Raw genomic sequence first — 19,449 nt, 5'->3', positions numbered from 1 at the left:
CAAATTAAATAAAATTCAACCCATATTGAATGAAAAATTAATTTTCTTGGAAAATTAACAGCAGTCACCAATACAAAAACCACACATGACCCATAAATAAAATTAATTTTCAACTAGAGATGGCAATAGTAACTATTTTACACAGTAAAAAAATCCTTAAACCTTTTTCTAGTGTTCCGATAGAGTGAAAATTAATTTTATTTATGTGTCATGTGTGGTTTTTGTATTAGTGACTGCTGTTAATTTTCCAAGAAAGTTAATTTTCCATGCAATATGGGTTGAATTTTATCTAATTTGATAGGTCAGGGGTCAAATGTGACCAAATAATAGATCAGGGGCCAAATGCATAAATTTTGGATAGGTTAAGGGCCAAAAAGTGCTTTAAGCCTTATTATTATGTCAAATCAAATTTATCTTAAGCACTACTTAAATATAGCCATGTTTAATCTTCTAAATTACTAGTGTATTAAAACGATCCACCTAATTAACTACTATTAGTAACAATTAAAAGATCAAAACCCTATATATATCTATAAATTCTCCAACTCAATAAAATAAATAAAATAAATAAAGGCAAAGCGCAATGGCGTCTTGCCTCCCAAATCTCCTCCTTCTATCTTTCTCTCTTTTCCTACTTTTCCATTCATCTCTCGCCGCCACCACATCCACCACCGCGGTTTTAACAAACCACGGCGGCCCTATCCTTGCTGGAAACCTAAACCTCACCTTCATTTGGTACGGTAATTTTGGGCGACCAGCGAAAAATGTGATGAGAGCATTTGTTAAATCTCTGACAAGCAATGGAGATTTTATTAGCTTCCAACCTCATGTCACTGAATGGTGGACCACTGTTGAAGGTTTTCAAGAGGCTGCCGGAAAAGGTAAGGGTCCGATAACAGTACAAATCGGAAAGGAATTCAATGATGCCAAGTGTTCGGCTGGGAAAGATGTTACTACCGATATCATTAAGGATTTAGTCAAGAAGTACGACGCTGGTGATCCTAATTCCATTCCTGTTATTTTCACCGGTAGGGATGTTAAAGTGCAAGGCCTTTGCACCGGCAATTGCTCATTCCACGGTGTTCTTGGTAATTCCATATTCTTTCCTTTTCAATTACATAAACTACAGCCAAAGATATCAAAATTTGAAAAACTAAAATGCTAAAAATAAGTAGAGTTCAACAGTATCCAATCTATATAAAACATATTAAAATAAATTGGAAAATTCTGGTAATAATTTCAAAAACACACATTGTTGAGAAAGGTTTTAATGAATTCTATCTACAGATTTAGCTAATAAATTGCAGGTCTTAGCTAATTGTTTATTTACACCATTATTTATTTTTGGATAAGGTGTAAATGGGATGTCTTTAGGGTCCATTTGGTATGACGTAATGCAATGTAATGTCATCAAACTTGAGTGATGTATTTGTGATTCCATTGCGACAAAAATAATATGATCCAAACATAGTAATGAGCCTCTGTCGCAATGGGCATTGGCGTACCAAGGTACCTTATTGTTTAAAATAACAAAATGTTGACCCTAATTGAATGATTTGAATGTAGAAAAGAAGCCATACCTAATAGTGGGGAATCCAGAAAAAGAATGTCCAGGGCAATGTGGGTGGCCATTCAGCAAGGCAGATATAGCGCCAATTGGTGTACAAATGAACCCTCCAAATGGAAATGTTGGCACTGATTCTATGCTCATTGCCTTTGCACAAGGACTTGTTAATATTGTTACCAACCCTTTTAGCTCTGGCTTTTTTCAATCCAATGACACTCAGACTATCGAGCCTGCTTCTGCTTGCCCTCGCATCTTCGGCACCGGATCATTTCCCGGCTACATTGGTAAAATACGCATTGATCCCGACACCGGTGGAGTTTTCAATGCCCATGGAAACAATGGTACTAAGTTCTTGCTTCCTGCTATATGGGATCCCAAAACTCATTCTTGTTGGACTCTCATGTAGTACCTATTCGTCTATATTACCACAGAAGGGGGAGAATTTATATTTATATTTATATTGTTCATGTTTATCTTATATATATATTACTTTTTTTTTAAATATTTCTGGCAACGCCCGTGGAATTAATAATAATGTATTACAACTTTACTAATATGCAAAACAAAACATTTAAGATGAGTAAAATGCAGAAAAAAAATCAATTAGAAATAAATAGTAAAATGCAGAAGTCGAAACTGCAAAAGGTATATACTAGAAAACAAAGACTCGTCCTCAAAGAACAAGCGATATTCGCCTAAGGGCTGCCAAAAATTACAATTGTTTGGATCTCATTCATGTGTCTAACGCTCAACCGAAGAATATTGAGAGGTGGCTGGGGTGGTCGAAACCCGATGGGTTATGTTGGAAGCTAAACACTGATGGTTCCCATAGGGACGAAGATCATGGCATAGCTGCTGGTGGATTACTCAGGGACAGCAATGACGTTTGGCTTGGGGGCTTCATGCATAATATTGGGAAAGGGAGCTCTTTTGAGGTGGAGCTTTGGGGTATTCTGTCGGGACTTCATCTCGCCATTTCTAAAGGGGCTTTAAGGCTTGTTGTTGAATCTGATTGTGTTGAGGTTGTGTCTATGATTAATAAATCTTGCCCCATTCACCAACCCCTCCTGGTCTTTGATCAGAAGCATCCAAATTCTTATGAACATGTTTGAGCATATTAAAATCTCCCATGTGTATAGGGAAAGAAATCGTTGTGCCGACCTCCTTGTGAGAAAGGCGTTCTCTTGTCCTTTTGGCGTGACCGAGATGGCTCAAGTCCCTCATGACCTGTCGCTAGTCCTGAAGGACGACTACCTAGGAGTTGCTCTCCCCCGTCTGGTTGATGCTTAGTGCGGCCTCCTCGTTTGTTTTTGTTATTTCGCTTCCTTTGTTACCAAAAAAAAAAAGAAAACAAAGACTCGTGCAAAGCGTAGATTAACAAACATGATTACAAACCCCACACAGACTAGATGAAAACATTTAAGATGAAAAAACAGACAAACTTGAATTTTTGAACATAAGTCGTGTCTCTAAGTGGATTAGTATAAATGCCCTAATTGTAACAGGTCTCAACAAAGCCTGTTACATCTACGCGAGTATTAGTGACAGTCATTATTAAAGCCCATCGTGAATACATATTTTTTTATCAAACGACCATGTTACGTTCAAATTTTATGGACTATTTGTAACGGTGTTCTGTAAATCCCGTTACAACTATCATCTGTAACAGACAAAAGATGAGCCCATTATGAATGGAGCGTTACACTAGAGTCGGAGGACCCAAGATGAAAACTTTCTTAAAAAGTCAAGAGGACTGAATCATTTACGCTCGAAAGATAAAGAGAAAGCTAGGTTTTGCTAGCATCGCCCGAGCGGCGCTCAGATGGCACATAGACGGCACTTGAACGACGGTCAAAAAGTGCTCGACGCTCGGGCATTTGGCTTGCTCCCAGGTGCACGATCCTGAGGCATGATCTGCAATAAATTAGAAGAGCTAAGGACTTGCAAAAAACCTAGACTATGTCTAAACATCCACAAATGCCTCAAAATAGGCCAAACTCAATTTCCATAAGCTTTATCGACTAACCCGATTCGTATAGAATATCAAATCTAACCATTTCTGATGAATAATTTCGTCAGAGAACCTCAAAACTATTTTCCAGCAGTTTTACCGATGGAACAGATTCGTCACAGAATACAACTTACTGATGAAATCTCATTTCTTATGAACCAATTGTTGGTCCCGTGTAATGTAATAGGTTTAGTTCCAAAGGGGGGGGTTAGGAACTAATGTAACTTTTTCGCTTAATTATACTGACTTAATTTAATTCTCTTAAATAACTTCACTCAGTTTTAGTCAGTAAGGCTGAGCGCGATGCAAGACAGCTTTAGTTAGAAGCTGACTAGAACTGTTTCGCTTGTGAGTTGGGAAATAACACTTAGGTCAGCTTCCAACTCAGCACTCTGATTACTCAGCGTCGGTTTATACAAATTATATACTGAGTAATTTAAGCAAGCAACACATACATATATATATCAAGAGAAGGGTTAGAGATTACTCAGTAGTCTTATCCTGGTTCGGCCTCACCGCCTACATCCAGTCCCCAGAATCCTTCCAGGCTTTTTCAATCCACTACTGAGCTCTTTAAAGGTAGAGCACAAACAGTTTACAAAGCAATTGAGTATGCAAGAGTACCATCTTCTATTTGTCTACTCAATCCTACTGAGCGCTATAACCGAACACTTAGATCTTCTCTACCGCTGAGTACTAAAACCGAGTACTCAGCACCAATCTCTCAATCTTTACAATTGATACAAATTTGTTCTTTCTAGATGAAGAACACTTTAGATGAATACAAATTCACTCTAGACTTTTACACAGAGATTGGATTTGGGTGTAAGAAATTGCTTTTTCTAATCAGACAGCTTCTCTTTTGGATTTTCACTCTTGTGATGATTTTCTTTTCTATCTGTACTTGCTTTTTCTTTTTGTAAATCGGCAAAGGATCCAAGTGATGAACTTGTCCTTTTATAGTAGAATCTGATGCTTCAATCATTTGAATTCGGACATATCCGTTGAATTCAAACGGTCTTCTTGCGTCATTCATTGGTCAGCATATAGATTTGCAGGCCAATCCTGTCGTCTGAAATTAGCAGTCGCCAGGCTTGCCAGTTTCGTCTTCTAGCGCCAGGTTTGTCTTCTTGCCAAACGCCAGGTGATCCATGCATCTCAAAAAGGTCTCTTGGCGTAATTTCGAGGCTTCTGAATTGGTGCAGAACTTTGTCGGGCTTTGTCTTCTAGTTAACGGATCATTGGTGCTGTCCTGTGGAACACTCAGCTTGACTTAATTGACGTTGCCTTCGATCTTTATCTTTGACGAGGCTGAGTTACGTTCTACTCAGTTTCTTCAGTCAGCTTCATCTTCAAGCGTTTGTTCTGAAGAAGACTTTTCTTCTATGATGCTGAGTTGTGTTCTACTCAGCTTCTGTGGCTCATGCTGACTTCATTCTGTCTTACTTTTTATTTCTGTTCTCATTTATAAATATACTCAATATTGAACAAACACATTAGTATAATTAAATCAAAGCACTTAAATTTAATTGTCTTAATCATGGGATTAACTTTAAATAATTTTGTCAAATCAAAATCATGTGGAAAGGTGTTTCAACAAACTCTCCCATTTTGATGTTGGCAAAAATATTTAATTATGGAACTTAGCATTGAGGTTCCCCATGATTGATTTACCTTTTATTCTTCTGAAGTTACTCCCCCGTAAAGGTTGCATCTGTTGACTTAAATTAACTCTAAACCTTCTAAGATTTAATCGAGTGAAATTAAGACATGCCTTTACTGACTTAGTTCAATTCTAGACCTTCCAAGATCTAATTCAGATGAGCCTAGGTCAGCTTTCAGAAGAAGGTCAATGCTTGGAACATTTAGTTATTACTCAGTGTCAATTATATGTATTAGAGTTGTATGCTGAGTACATTTTACTTGTATATTCCTTATGTTCACAAGATTCAATTTGTTGTTCAATGATTAGTTAAGTATGACAGATCAGCATATAAGCACAACAATTAAGCATCGCATATAAAGTCAGTTTGAATGAAAGATGCTTATAAATTATATAACTTAGCTTAACATGCCATAAAATACAGGTTACAAGCACTATAGACTATTGCTAGCACTATTTCCTAATGTTGGCTTGAACTTGATTCGACTTAGGTTTGGTTTGGGCAGTGCGTTGTTGCTGAGTGTGGGTGCGCGGGTCAGCAGAAGTTGAACCAGGCTTTTGTTGAGTTCCGGCAGCTGGCTTAGATATCTCCCTCTTTTTCTGCTGAGTTCGTTCTTTCTCCCCCGTTTTGCCAGCATCATGAGATGGAGGAGAAGGAGCATAGAAGATTCCCTGTTGAACAGCGCGAGTCGGTTTTGATGAGTACAGTTGGAGTTGACTCGTACTCTCTCTGAGACCTTGGAAAACCTGCATTCCCTCGTCCATACTTGAAGCGGGGATCTTAATGTTGACACTGAGCATACTTAGCAGATACTCTTGAGACTTTCCGATCCAAGTTATCGATTCTGTCATCCGGGCATAGGATTGATGATACATCGTAAGCAGGGCAGTGTTGTATGCTTGACGTTGAGCATTTGTATGCTGGACTTGTGCAAGTGTGGACTGAGTGCACTGCAGAATCTCGTTGGTCTTCACTTGAAAATGTCCATTTCCTCTTTACTCAGGTTGAGTAGGCGAATGGCTTCACCAATCTGTTCAATGGGGCACTGAGAGGAGGGGGAGATTAGTTCACGAGCTCCGGTCAGCTCAGAGGTCAGCTGGGAAAAGTGTTGATTGACCTCAGCAGAGGTTGCATAAGTTGAGTTCGCAGCTGATAAGGTATTGAGTTGACCTTGGATGGAGTTCATATGGTTCACCATCATCAGCTGGAGTTCAGCCAGCTTCACTATTGACTCTTGCTTGGGCTGTTGAGATGCAAAAGATGTCATGACACTCATCAAGTCTTTGAGACCCTTAATTTCGGTCAGAAGCTGAGTGACATATGAGATTTGTGTTGGCTCAACATGAACAGACCCAGCAGCATCGGCGTGAGTTTGATGAATATCCTGAAGGAGAGCTTGAGCTGAGTCGATGATCTTTCTTCTAGACTCAGAGGCATTCAAATAAGCGTAGGATTCATCAGTGTGGAGCTCAGGGGCCGGAATCTTGTCAGCACCGGATAGAGGAGGTGTTTGGTGTTGGGAAGTGGAGGTGCCAGCTTGGTCAGCATCTGCATGTTTATTCAGGTCAGTAGCAGGTGCTGACAGTTTTTCATTCTGCTGAGTAGAAGTAGGAAGTGGTGGATCAGCAGAGTTATTAACCTGCTCAGTGTCAGTCTGAATTTGAGTAGATGTTGAAGGATGAGGCAACTCAGAACTGTCTTAAGCAGGAGTTTCCTTTGCTAGCTCGTTTGGTTGAGTAGCATGGACTTCGAGCACTTGCTCAGTGGAAGGTTGAGCAAAAGTGTCGGCAGAAAGTGGACCTTTAGGAGTTTTGGGGTCGGCTTGTTCCTCAGCTTGAGAAACAGAGGCTTGTTTTTCCTTGATTTGTTCCGGAGTTGGCTCAGTGACAGTGGAGAAGAATTGGAACTGAAGCTTAGTGAGGTCAGTGATTGGATCTCTGAGTGGTGATTCATCCAACAAGTCAATGAGGTTGGGCTTTTGAGCCTTGCGTTTGAAGCGCTTGTCTGTGCTATCCTTAGAAGTTTTGGTTGGTGGAGTAGGATCAGCAGGAATAGACTCAAGGGACTTAGAGGAGGAGTTAAGGTCAGTGTCATGGCCTTCCACAACCTTGTCCTTCACTGGTGACTTAGCGAGCTGCTCAGCTTGCTCAGCATCAACTGGTCTACTTTGCTCAGCATGACCCTGTTGAAACACCTTTCCACATGATTTTGATTTGACAAAATTATTTAAGTTAATCCATGATTAAGACAATTAAATTTAAGTGCTTTGATTTAATTGTACTAATGTGTTTGTTCAATGTTGAGTATAATCATAAATGAGAAAAAAATAAAAAGTAAGACAGGACGAAGTCAGCATGACGCACAGAAGCTGAGTAGAGTGATGCTCGTAAAATATATAGCATTTAATAGGACAAGTGTATCCTATCGCAACAAGTAATATTGTGCTAAGCACGAGATCGAACCACAAAGACTATTTGTTATAACTAGCAAATCTACCTAGAATGATCTAATTGTTTACAGGGTTGGATAAATGTTTGGGTTTTTTATAATTAACTAACTAATTGAAAGCAATAAAGATAACAAAATAAGGTGAACAATTGACAGGGTAGAGTGTGAATTAATGGAAGGTACAATCTAGGATGAGGAATCCTTTGATTAAATCCTATGTATGATTTTAGGGGGTTCAGGTTTATATTTTTGGTATCTAATTGACGGTAATCACCCTAACAAGAAATATGAACGTGATCAAGATCCATATAACCTATTTACATGAATTTGGTTAATAGCTTGATTAGGCAATATAACCTAGGTCATGCAAAGCATTAGGTTCTATGGTGATTAAGACTAAAGTCGTAGCCCATGCACTAAGCCGCACTCCTAGTGTCCTAGCGAGGTCAATTCATACAAATTCGGACTAGATAATCTCCTGTGGGTCTCATATCTATCTATAATCCTATCTCCTGTCGGTCTCAAGGCATTAAGCATGCATAAATCAATCAATCAATAACAATCATATAAACCCTGGATCCCTAATCATACATAATCATACAATCAATCTCATCCCCATCCCAGATTGGATGGGGATTAGTTCATAGACAAACGAATCATAGAGAAAGGACAATAGGAACAATGGAAAAAGAGCTTCAATAGATTATAAAAGTAAAAGATAAAAGGGTAAGAGAGAAGAAATCTAGAACCCGTTTGTCTGATTCAATTACACAATAGAAGATCTAGCGCTTCTCCCATCAATTGTTCTTGAAAGAAACAAATACTGAAAATAAACCTAATCTAGAAAGCAAGGAAATAAAAAGCTAAAATTCTACATTACGACGGCTCCCTATTGAATCCGTCCCGTAAAACTGAAAGGAGCTCCCTATTTATAGAGATAGGGCGAAACCCTAGTGTCTCCGGGGGTACAAAGGACATTTCGTACAATAAAAAGAGGCTTTCAGGGCTTAATTTCGAGATTCCAGCAAGGGAAAGGCGTTTTTGCGCCTTTCCCCGCCTCGTCTCGCCGAGACAGGCCCTGTCTCGCCGAGACACTTTTGTGTCTCGCCGAGACAGGTGCCAAAATGGGGCAGAACTCTGGTTTTTGTCCATTTTGGTCCCTGGAGTTCCGAAATATGCTCTAATGGTCCCTGGTGAGTCCCAAAAGTGCTCCGACGGTCCCTGAATAATCCGGAATTGCTCCACAAGGCTTGGGTCTGGTTCGGAAATACTCAAATAGTCCTGAAAATCTCTGAAAATACCGAAAATGCCATAAATAAAGGAAAATACATATTTTAACTAAAAACTATCAAATTAACATCTAAATTAACTAAAGACTAAACTAAAACAATCTAAATTAATCCTAAAAACCCTATATAAATGGGAGCTATCAACCTCCCCACACTTGAATCTTGCTTGTCCTCAAGCAAGACAGAATCCAAAATAGAGAAAAATCAATAAATAGCTCCCTTACAAAAGCAAGAATCTACTACACTTTATTATTCACAACAGTTCAGACTACTCATTTTGCAATTAAAAACACAATGAACCTCAGATGAGTCTCCAAAACTGATTAATTTGGTTTTATCGATCAACACTTCATGAAAACGAAAGAAAATGACTAAAATTGATAGCTCACAAGTGGTCACTCTAACGCTCAAGTGTTTGGGTGTAAAATTTTGTTTTGGAAACGCTCTACATGTTATTGTACAAAGTGGTCACGTTGGGATTGCATCATCCATCCGGTCAAAATTAATGCATTAAAATCAAACAAAATCATAGGTCTTTAAAGGGTTGTAACATTGGCTAAAGGTTGGGGTAGGAAAAAGGGAATTTTAGGCAAAAAGTTAAATGACTCAAATAGTTAAAATTTTTGCAAAAAGGACAAAACGGACACATTTTTCACATTAGGGAGCTATACACCACCTCCCCACACTTAAAATCTTGCTTGTCCTCAAGCAAGTCAGAATCCAAAAGGGACACGTTATCCGCTATGTATAAGAAAGTTTAAGCTCAAGGTTGTGTTTATGAGGCAATGAAGTATTTGGGAAGCAACTAAAAATATAAACACGTCTTTTATCCTTTCCTCTACTTTTTCTTTTTTTTTTTTTTTTTTTTTTTGGTTTTTAACCATTTTTTTTCTTTTTGAATAGAGGGGAATAAAGAGTGAAAATCAAATAGGTAAAGATTGCTTCTTCTATTAAAAGCACAACCTGTTAATGATTGCTAGCGAGAATTTGAAGGATTGTGTGTCTAAGGATTTAGCAAAACTAAATTGAGTCAATTAACTTGGGTGAGAAAGGATATTTAAGAAGGCTAAGGTTTGTAACAGGGTTGATCAAAGAAAGGGGTAAAAGGCTCAAAGGGGCTTATCTAGTGGAATTGTTAAGGGATTTTGGCTAAACAAAGAAATAGGCTAAATTTCACAAAGGGCTATACCTAGATTGCCTAATCATTTCAAGTTTAATAAAAACACAAAATTCAACCAGTATTGGATGCAATTCCTATGAGCACAAAGACAATAAATGTAATCCCACACCTAAGAGATCCATTGTTCCTAATCATGAGTCTAAAATATTGATCTTTATGGCTCTAACTCACAATTGAAGGGTTATTTGTATCAATCCTAGCCTCAACTAACGTTCCGTTCCATGTCAATTTTAGGCAAATAATACTCTTTGGAGACTCAAACGTTGTTCAAGATTTTTCTCATGCATCAATTTCATTTAGAATGTGCAAATTTTTAAGCGCATTGTCAACTGTATTGTTGGGATAGCTAAATGTATCAAATTCAACTGCCTAGGATTCTTTTTATTCCTAGAAAAATAAAAAGCAAACCAAAACATAAAGAACGAAATCCTAAGATTAAAACAAAAACATAAGAAATTAATGGCAAGAATCAAAAGTTATTCTTTCCTATTATCTTCTCCCCACACTTACACATGCATTTACTTCATAAAATCCATAAAAGCAAAACATAAAGTGCAGAAAAGAAATATGATAGAAAAACTCTCTCAGGGGTGGCTGTCACTCCAACCCCGAATGTCCGATGCTAAGCTTTGAAATCCAAACGAATGTCCTGGAAATCAATTTAGCGTTGGCGAGTGTTTTGCTTATAGGGTCCTGCCATTAGAAGAAAAAAAAAGAAATAAGCATAAAAAGAAAATAACAAGAGAAAAAATATTTTTTTTTATTTATATATATACAAATCTAAACAATTATTTCAACCTATTCAATTTACACAGATTAAAATCGAAATAGTACCCAGCAACAGCCACCTAACAAAAACTTGACGGTGGTGTTGTCGGGTATTTATAGATTTAATCTAATTATAAACGAAATAGTTCCCGGTAAATTTAATCTATTATAAACGAAATAGTCCCCGGCAACGGCGCCAAAAACTTGATGCTCGTAAAATATATAGCATTTAATAGGACAAGTGTATCCTATCGCAACAAGTAATATTGTGCTAAGCACGAGATCGAACCACAAAGACTATTTGTTATAACTAGCAAATCTACCTAGAATGATCTAATTGTTTACAGGGTTGGATAAATGTTTGGGTTTTTTATAATTAACTAACTAATTGAAAGCAATAAAGATAACAAAATAAGGTGAACAATTGACAGGGTAGAGTGTGAATTAATGGAAGGTACAATCTAGGATGAGGAATCCTTTGATTAAATCCTATGTATGATTTTAGGGGGTTCAGGTTTATATTTTTGGTATCTAATTGACGGTAATCACCCTAACAAGAAATATGAACGTGATCAAGATCCATATAACCTATTTACATGAATTTGGTTAATAGCTTGATTAGGCAATATAACCTAGGTCATGCAAAGCATTAGGTTCTATGGTGATTAAGACTAAAGTCGTAGCCCATGCACTAAGCCGCACTCCTAGTGTCCTAGCGAGGTCAATTCATACAAATTCGGACTAGATAATCTCCTGTGGGTCTCATATCTATCTATAATCCTATCTCCTGTCGGTCTCAAGGCATTAAGCATGCATAAATCAATCAATCAATAACAATCATATAAACCCTGGATCCCTAATCATACATAATCATACAATCAATCTCATCCCCATCCCAGATTGGATGGGGATTAGTTCATAGACAAACGAATCATAGAGAAAGGACAATAGGAACAATGGAAAAAGAGCTTCAATAGATTATAAAAGTAAAAGATAAAAGGGTAAGAGAGAAGAAATCTAGAACCCGTTTGTCTGATTCAATTACACAATAGAAGATCTAGCGCTTCTCCCATCAATTGTTCTTGAAAGAAACAAATACTGAAAATAAACCTAATCTAGAAAGCAAGGAAATAAAAAGCTAAAATTCTACATTACGACGGCTCCCTATTGAATCCGTCCCGTAAAACTGAAAGGAGCTCCCTATTTATAGAGATAGGGCGAAACCCTAGTGTCTCCGGGGGTACAAAGGACATTTCGTACAATAAAAAGAGGCTTCCAAGGCTTAATTTCGAGATTCCAGCAAGGGAAAGGCGTTTTTGCGCCTTTCCCCGCCTCGTCTCGCCGAGACAGGTGCCAAAATGGGGCAGAACTCTGGTTTTTGTCCATTTTGGTCCCTGGAGTTACGAAATATGCTCTAATGGTCCCTGGTGAGTCCCAAAAGTGCTCCGACGGTCCCTGAATAATCCGGAATTGCTCCACAAGGCTTGGGTCTGGTTCGGAAATACTCAAATAGTCCTGAAAATCCCTGAAAATACCGAAAATGCCATAAATAAAGGAAAATACATATTTTAACTAAAAACTATCAAATTAACATCTAAATTAACTAAAGACTAAACTAAAACAATCTAAATTAATCCTAAAAACCCTATATAAATGGGAGCTATCATAGAGTACGACTCAGCATAATAGAAGAAAATTCATCTTCAGAACAAACACTTGAAGATGAAGCTGACCGAAGAAGCTGAGTAGAATGTGACTCAGTCTCGTCAGAAACAAAGATCAAAGGCAACGTCTATTAAAGTCAAGCTGAGTATTCATCTGGACAGCGCCAATGATCCGTTTACTAAAAGACAAGATCCGACAGAGATCTGCGCCAATTCAGAAGCTTTGGAATTACGCATGGAGACAGTTTCAAGACGCATGGGTCAACTGGCCTCTGGCTAAAAGACAAAACTAGCGGTAGAAGACGAACCTGGCGAAAGAAGACAAGCCTGACGCCTGCTAAATTCAGACGACAGGATTGGCCTGCAAAACTGTATGATGACCAGTGAATGATGCAAGAAGACCGTTTGAATTCAACGGGTACATCCGAATTCAAATGATTGCTGCCTCAGAATTCACTATAAAAGGACAAGCTCTTCACTTGGATCTTTTGCCGAAAAACAAAAGAGAAAAGCATACATATAAGCACATACAAACAAGAAAAAGCAATCTTACACCCAAATCTTATTTCTGTGTAAAAGTCTAGATTGAATTTGTATTCATCTAAAGTGTTCTTCATCTAGAAAGAACAGATTTGTATCAATTGTAAAAGTTGAGAGAGTGGTGCTGAGTACTCGGTTTTAGTACTCAGCGGTAGAGAAAATCTAAGTGTTCGGTTATAGCGCTTAGTGAGGTTGAGTAGACGAATAGAGGACGGTACTCTTGCATACTCAACTGCTTTGTAAACGGTTTGTGCTCTACCTTTAAAGAGCTCAGTATTGGATTGAAAAAGCCCAAAATAATTCTGGGGACTAGACGTAGGCGGTGAGGTCGAACCAGGATAAGTCTGCTGAGTAATTTCTAACTCTTTCTCTCAATATATATATGTATGTGTTGCTTGCTTAAATTACTCAGGATATAAATTGTATAAGCTGACACTGAGTAATCAGAGTGCTGAGTTGGAAGTTGACCTGAGTGTTAATTCCCAACTCACAAGTAAAACGGTTCTAGTCAGCCTCTGACTAAAGCTGTCTTACATCTCTCTCGGTCGTGCTGACCAAAACTGAGTTAAGTAATTTAAAGAATAGATTAAGTCAGCATAATTAAGTGAAAAAATTACATTAGTTCCTAACCCCCCCTGGAACTAATTACACGGGACCAACAAGTGCTATCAGAGCCCAATAGCTCTCTACTCAAAGATAAAACTATCTTGAGCTGATCCCTATAAATGGCTGAGAACAACACTCGTTTCCTTCCTGGAAATCAAACAACACAGATACTCCCTGAGGGATTATCTATTAGTCAGCCTCCCTTGTTCTTCGGATCAAATTATACATTTTGGAAGAACAGGATGAAAAACTTTATTCAAGCTACAAATATGAGTGCGTGGCTTGCAATAGTTCAAGGCCCATATGTGCCTTACAAAACGGTTGACAACGAGAAAGTTGTTAAAAGTGAAACTGAGTGGTCAGAGGATGACCTTAGAAAACTGCAAAATAATGCTTCGGCTATCAATATGTTTCACTGCGCATTAGATGCTGTAGAGTACAACAAAATTTTAGGTTGTGAGTCAGCACAGGAAATATGGAAGAAGCTGGAAGTGACCTATGAAGGTACCAGCAACGTCAAAGAGTCAAAGGTGAACCAACACATGAGACTATACGAGCTATTTGAGATGAATGATAATGAAGACATCTCTGAAATGAATGCAAGATTCACCAACATCATAAATGAGCTGAAAAGACTCAGCAAGAACTTCACAGAAGAAGAGCAGGTGAAGAAAATCTTGAGAAGTCTACCCAAAAGTTGGCAAGCTAAGAAGACAGCTGTGGAAGAGGCTCAGGACTTGACCACATACAAATATGACGAGCTGATTGGATCTCTGCTAACCCACGAGATCTCAATGAAAAACTTTGAAGCTAAAGAAAAGTCAGAGGACAAGAAGCAAAAATCACTTGTCATGAAAGCTGACTCAACAGAAGCTGACTCATCAGACGATGAGGAGATGGCCATGTTTACCAGGAAGATGAAAAAGTTGTTCAGAAAGAATGACAAGAACAGTAAAAGGTCATTCAGAAGGAACGATAAATACAAAGCTGAGCCCAGCGACAGCAGATACAAAAAGGACAGCTCGAAGCCTGTCACATGCTTTGAATGTCATCAAACTGGGCATATTAAATCAAGTTGTCCCACTTTGAAGAAAGAAAAGAAAGGCAGCAGAAAAGCAATGGTGGCAATATGGAGTGACAGTGATAAGTCAACCTCATCAGAAGCTGATGCCACGAAGTCAGCAAACATATGTTTTATGGCTGATGAAGCTGCTGACCAATGCCGATCTGAGCATGCCGACCTCTCAGATGAATCTGACCAAGAGGAACACTCCAATGAGGTAACTTCTCTTGTCGTGCTTAGAAATGAAATGGTTAACGCCCTGAGTGATCTATATACACTGACCAAAAAGTGTAACAAGAAAATAAAGGCACTCAACAGGCGATGTGATGAGATTGAGGAGGTCAAACTAAGTGATCTCCGACATCTACTTCAGGACAACACTAGGCAAGATGAAAATTTAAAAATAATGCATAGATTTGTCTCTGAAGTCCAATCAGGCTCCAAGAAGCTGAGAAAGGACATCACAAACATACAGAACCAGCTGAGTACATCGGCTAAGTGATAGGGGTATTTTACCCCTATCTTTTAGCATGATTTACGGGTTAATTTTAGAAGAAATAAATAGGTTTAATTACAAAAATAGAGTGTTTTAATAAAATAACGAAATAAAAATAAATTCCGCGCTTTCAGTTAATTTTCCTTGTTTTTGATTAATTTAGGAAATAAAAATGCCAAGCTAACTCGGCTCTCGAGATTTGTATTTCAGGTACGAGAAAGGAGTGAAAATCCACTCAATACGCGAGGCGCCTCATTCCTTACGCGGGGCGTGAAACATGGAGTCAGAAATAATTGCCCTATCCACAGGCACCATGTGGGATCTAGTCAGCATACGCGAGGCGTATGCCAACCTACGCGAGGCGTATGACACATGTCAGAAATGATTAGCCTAATCCTGAAAGTCAGACTGCATGGTCTCCCTGAGTCAACTATCCCTACGCGGGGTGTACTACCTTACACGTGGGGCGTGTGAGGGAATTCTTCAACATAAAAGTTCAGAGACTCATTTACGCGGGGCGTGCCTCAAGCTACGCACGGCGTGAAAGGACCAAATCAAGCGATAAAAAGTCAGAGTCTCAAACACACGAGGCGCATCCCAGTCTACGCGGGGCGTGTTTGAGACAACAAGATCTGGAATTGGTCCACACACAGGAGATTTCTGACGGAATGGGCATATACGCGGGGCGTATACCACCATACGCGGGGCGTATACCACCATACGCGGGGCGTATTATGGGATTTCTGCACAAAATTATGTTCCTCTATGCTTGCACCTTGTGGAATTACAATCTTACCCCCATCTTGATGTATAAATAAGAGTGACTAGCACTCATTTACACACCTTAGACATTAGAGATATATACCTTACACCTTGTAATTCTTGTCATTTGTAGTTTTAGATTTTGTTTTAGGCTTTGTTTAGCAAAACTCTTCCACCTTGAGAGCTTGTTCGTTGATTCCGGCATTCCATCAAAGTTCCGCTCCATTTCCGTGCACCAAGCTCGAAAGCTCCACCATCCAAGTCCTAAGATACGGCTTTGAGTCCGGTTAGCTAGTTTCGAGGGTGGATTCTTCCCTTTTCACTTGCTAATTAGCTTGAACTCATCCTATGTACTAGGCTTGGTTGTAATTCATATTTACATTCTCCATATTTATAATTTATGATTCATAATCTTCTTTTCTATATATGTGTTGATGTTTGTTACTTGTTTTGATACTCATAATTGATTATTGTGTAGGAGAACGCGATTTCTGACGCCATTCGGGCTATCTTTAGGGATTCATATAGGTGTTGCCTTACCAGAAGTGACAAACCGGAAACCGTAGGAATTGACAAGCCACGGAACTTACGGGCCCTAATTTCTGGTCCCAAGCATTAGACACGCCTTGACTAGGAACCACGTAGTCTAAGTACTTCACGGGTCAGTTACACTACACGTAGTCGTCTTTGCAAGAGCAAAACCATCAACCGTATAAACATTAGAAGTCGTTATTTGTCATAGTTATAACTTATCGCATCCATAACACTCCATAGAGTTTTGTGATATAAATTCGCCTCACCCGTAGTTAGGAGTAGTTTGTAGTTGGTCCCCATATCAACCTCAAAGTATTCACCGCTTAAATAACGTATAAAACCGAGTCGTTTAATACTTGCAGTTATAAATCCCGTGGATTCGATACCCGGTCTTAACCGGATTATTACTTGATACGACGGGGTACACTTGCCCCTAAGCAGTGACGTCTAGTAAAGATATAGCAATTAGAAAGACCATATACATACACATAGCACATTCACATCACGATATATCCATAAACACTACACTAGACGACACGCATCACTAAGAAAAGGTTCTATCCCAATGCTGAGTATCAAGGTACTGGTCAGCATCGATGGTACACTCAGCAGAACAGTCAATGTGACTGTTGTGGAAAAAGAGGACACACCATAAAGGTGTGTTGGTATGCTCAGCACCATCGTGCTGACCAAAAGAGGAAATACCCTCAAAGGGAAATTTTTTGTGACTTTTGTGGTAAGGATGGCCACACCATAAATGTATGCCGTCACAAAATAAAATATGATGCTACACCTATTCATGCTAACCAACGAGGACCCAAAAAGAATTGGGTACCTAAAGATGAATAGTTTAAAATACAGGTGAGCCTGAGGTGCGTGGAGAAGTCAAAGCTTTGGTACATTGACAGCGCATGCTCAAGGCATATGACTGGTGATGAAACTCAGTTCATCACACTTGAACGTAAATGAGGTGGAAGTGTAAGCTTCGGAGACAACAAAAAGGGTAAGATAGTAGGTTCAGGTACTATTGGAGGTAACCCTACTATTGAGTCAGTCTCCTTAGTCAGAGGTCTCAAATATAACCTATTGAACATGGCTCAGCTGTGTGACAGCAGTAGAAAGGTTGTATTTGATGCCACTGAGTGTCGGGTACTCGAGGGAAAAACAAACGATTTGATTTTAACTGCCTCTCGTGTTGACAATGTCTACATGTTGAGTTTGGAAAAGAATTTCTCGAAAAACATATGCTTAGTGTCAAAGGAGGACAACTCCTGGCTATGGCATAGGAGACTTGGTCATGTAAGCATGGACCTCCTTGCCAAATTAGCAAGAAAGCAATTAGTTGAGGGTTTGCCCAAACTTAGATTTGAGAAAGATCAATTATGTAATGCCTGTCAGCAAGGTAAACAAACCAAAAAGTCTTTTCAAAGTAAAAATATTGTCTCAACCAAACGTCCATTGGAATTACTACATTTGGATCTTTTCGGACCTGTCCAGCCACTCAGCTTGGGCGGTAAGAAATTTTCCTTAGTCATTGTAGACGATTTCTCTCGGTACACTTGGGTTATCTTGCTGAGTAGCAAGGATGAAGCTTTTGAGACATTCTCAACACTGATCAGAAAACTTGAAAATGACAAAGATTTAAAATTAGCTCACATCCGTAGTGATAATGGCGGAGAATTCAAAAACCAACAGTTTGATGAATTCTGTGAAGTCAGTGGCATTGACCACAACTTTTCTGCTCCTAGGACTCTTCAACAAAATGGGGTAGTTGAGAGGAAGAACAGAACATTAGTTGAAATAGCTAGGACAATGCTGAGTGAGAATAGGCTTCCAAAGTATTTCTGGGGTGAATCTGTCAACACAGCATTCTATATACTCAATAGGGCTTTAGTTAGACCTATTCTTAAGAAAAACCCCTATGAACTTTGGAAAGGACGAAAGCCCAACATTGGATACTTTCGTGCTTTTGGTTGTAAATGCTTTATACTCAATACGAAAGACAACCTTGCCAAATTTGATTCTAAAGCTGACGAAGCGATCTTTCTAGGGTACTCAACTAACAGTAAAGCATATAGGGTGTTCAATAAACAAACTCAAGTCGTAGAAGAGTCTGTCCATATTGAGTTCGATGAAACTGACCCTGCAGGAAAGTCAAGTCAGTCTGCCGAAGATGACTCAGGCTCAGCTTCCACTGACCAAAATGGAGCCTCTGAGTCATTACCACACGGGCTGACCAAAGGTAAAAACGAACCTGAAATTACCTTTGCTGACCAATCTAAAACTGCAGAGATTGTTGAAACACCTGCTCCTGACAACTCAACATTACCCAAAGAAATCAAAATTCCAAGAGGACACTCGGAGAAGTCCATTCTTGATGCTGCTGAGAACAACCTGATGACAAGAAATCAACTCAGGAGATATCTTAGTAATGTTGCATTCGTCTCAGTCCATGAACTAAAGAATTTCACCGATGCTGAGCACGACGAATTCTGGATCAACGCTATGCAAGAAGAGCTTGATCAATTCAAAAGAAATGAGGTATGGGATTTAGTACCAAAACCTAGGAATCAAAAGACCATAGGGACTAAATGGGTCTTTAGAAATAAGCTGGATGAGCAAGGCAATGTAGTCAGGAACAAAGCCCGACTTGTACCTCAAGGCTATAGTCAGCAAGAAGGCATTGACTACGGTGAGACCTTTGCTCCCATTGCTAGGTTAGAGGCTATATGAATATTATGTGCATATGCTAGTTTCATGAACTTCAAACTATATCAAATGGATATTAAAAGTGCATTTCTTAATGGATTTATAAACGAAGAGGTATATGTTAGTCAGCCTCCAGGGTTTGAAGATC

General features: G+C 38.9%; 1 protein-coding gene across 1 annotated transcript; it reads left to right on the top strand.

Annotated features, from left to right (window-relative positions):
* The first annotated feature begins 573 nt into the window (after positions 1-573).
* Positions 574-2,019, top strand: LOC136206728 (protein EXORDIUM-like). Its single transcript, XM_065997870.1, has 2 exons — positions 574-1,088; positions 1,567-2,019. Exons 1-2 carry the CDS (start codon positions 584-586, stop codon positions 1,971-1,973), a joined length of 912 nt encoding a protein of 303 aa, XP_065853942.1. The 5' UTR covers positions 574-583; the 3' UTR covers positions 1,974-2,019.
* Positions 2,020-19,449: the final 17,430 nt, after the last annotated feature.

Source organism: Euphorbia lathyris, chromosome 9, assembly GCF_963576675.1.
Source record: "Euphorbia lathyris chromosome 9, ddEupLath1.1, whole genome shotgun sequence".
Lineage (NCBI taxonomy): Eukaryota > Viridiplantae > Streptophyta > Magnoliopsida > Malpighiales > Euphorbiaceae > Euphorbia > Euphorbia lathyris.
The sequence above is the reverse complement of the archived record's forward strand: the minus strand, read 5'-3'. Positions and strand labels throughout refer to the sequence as shown.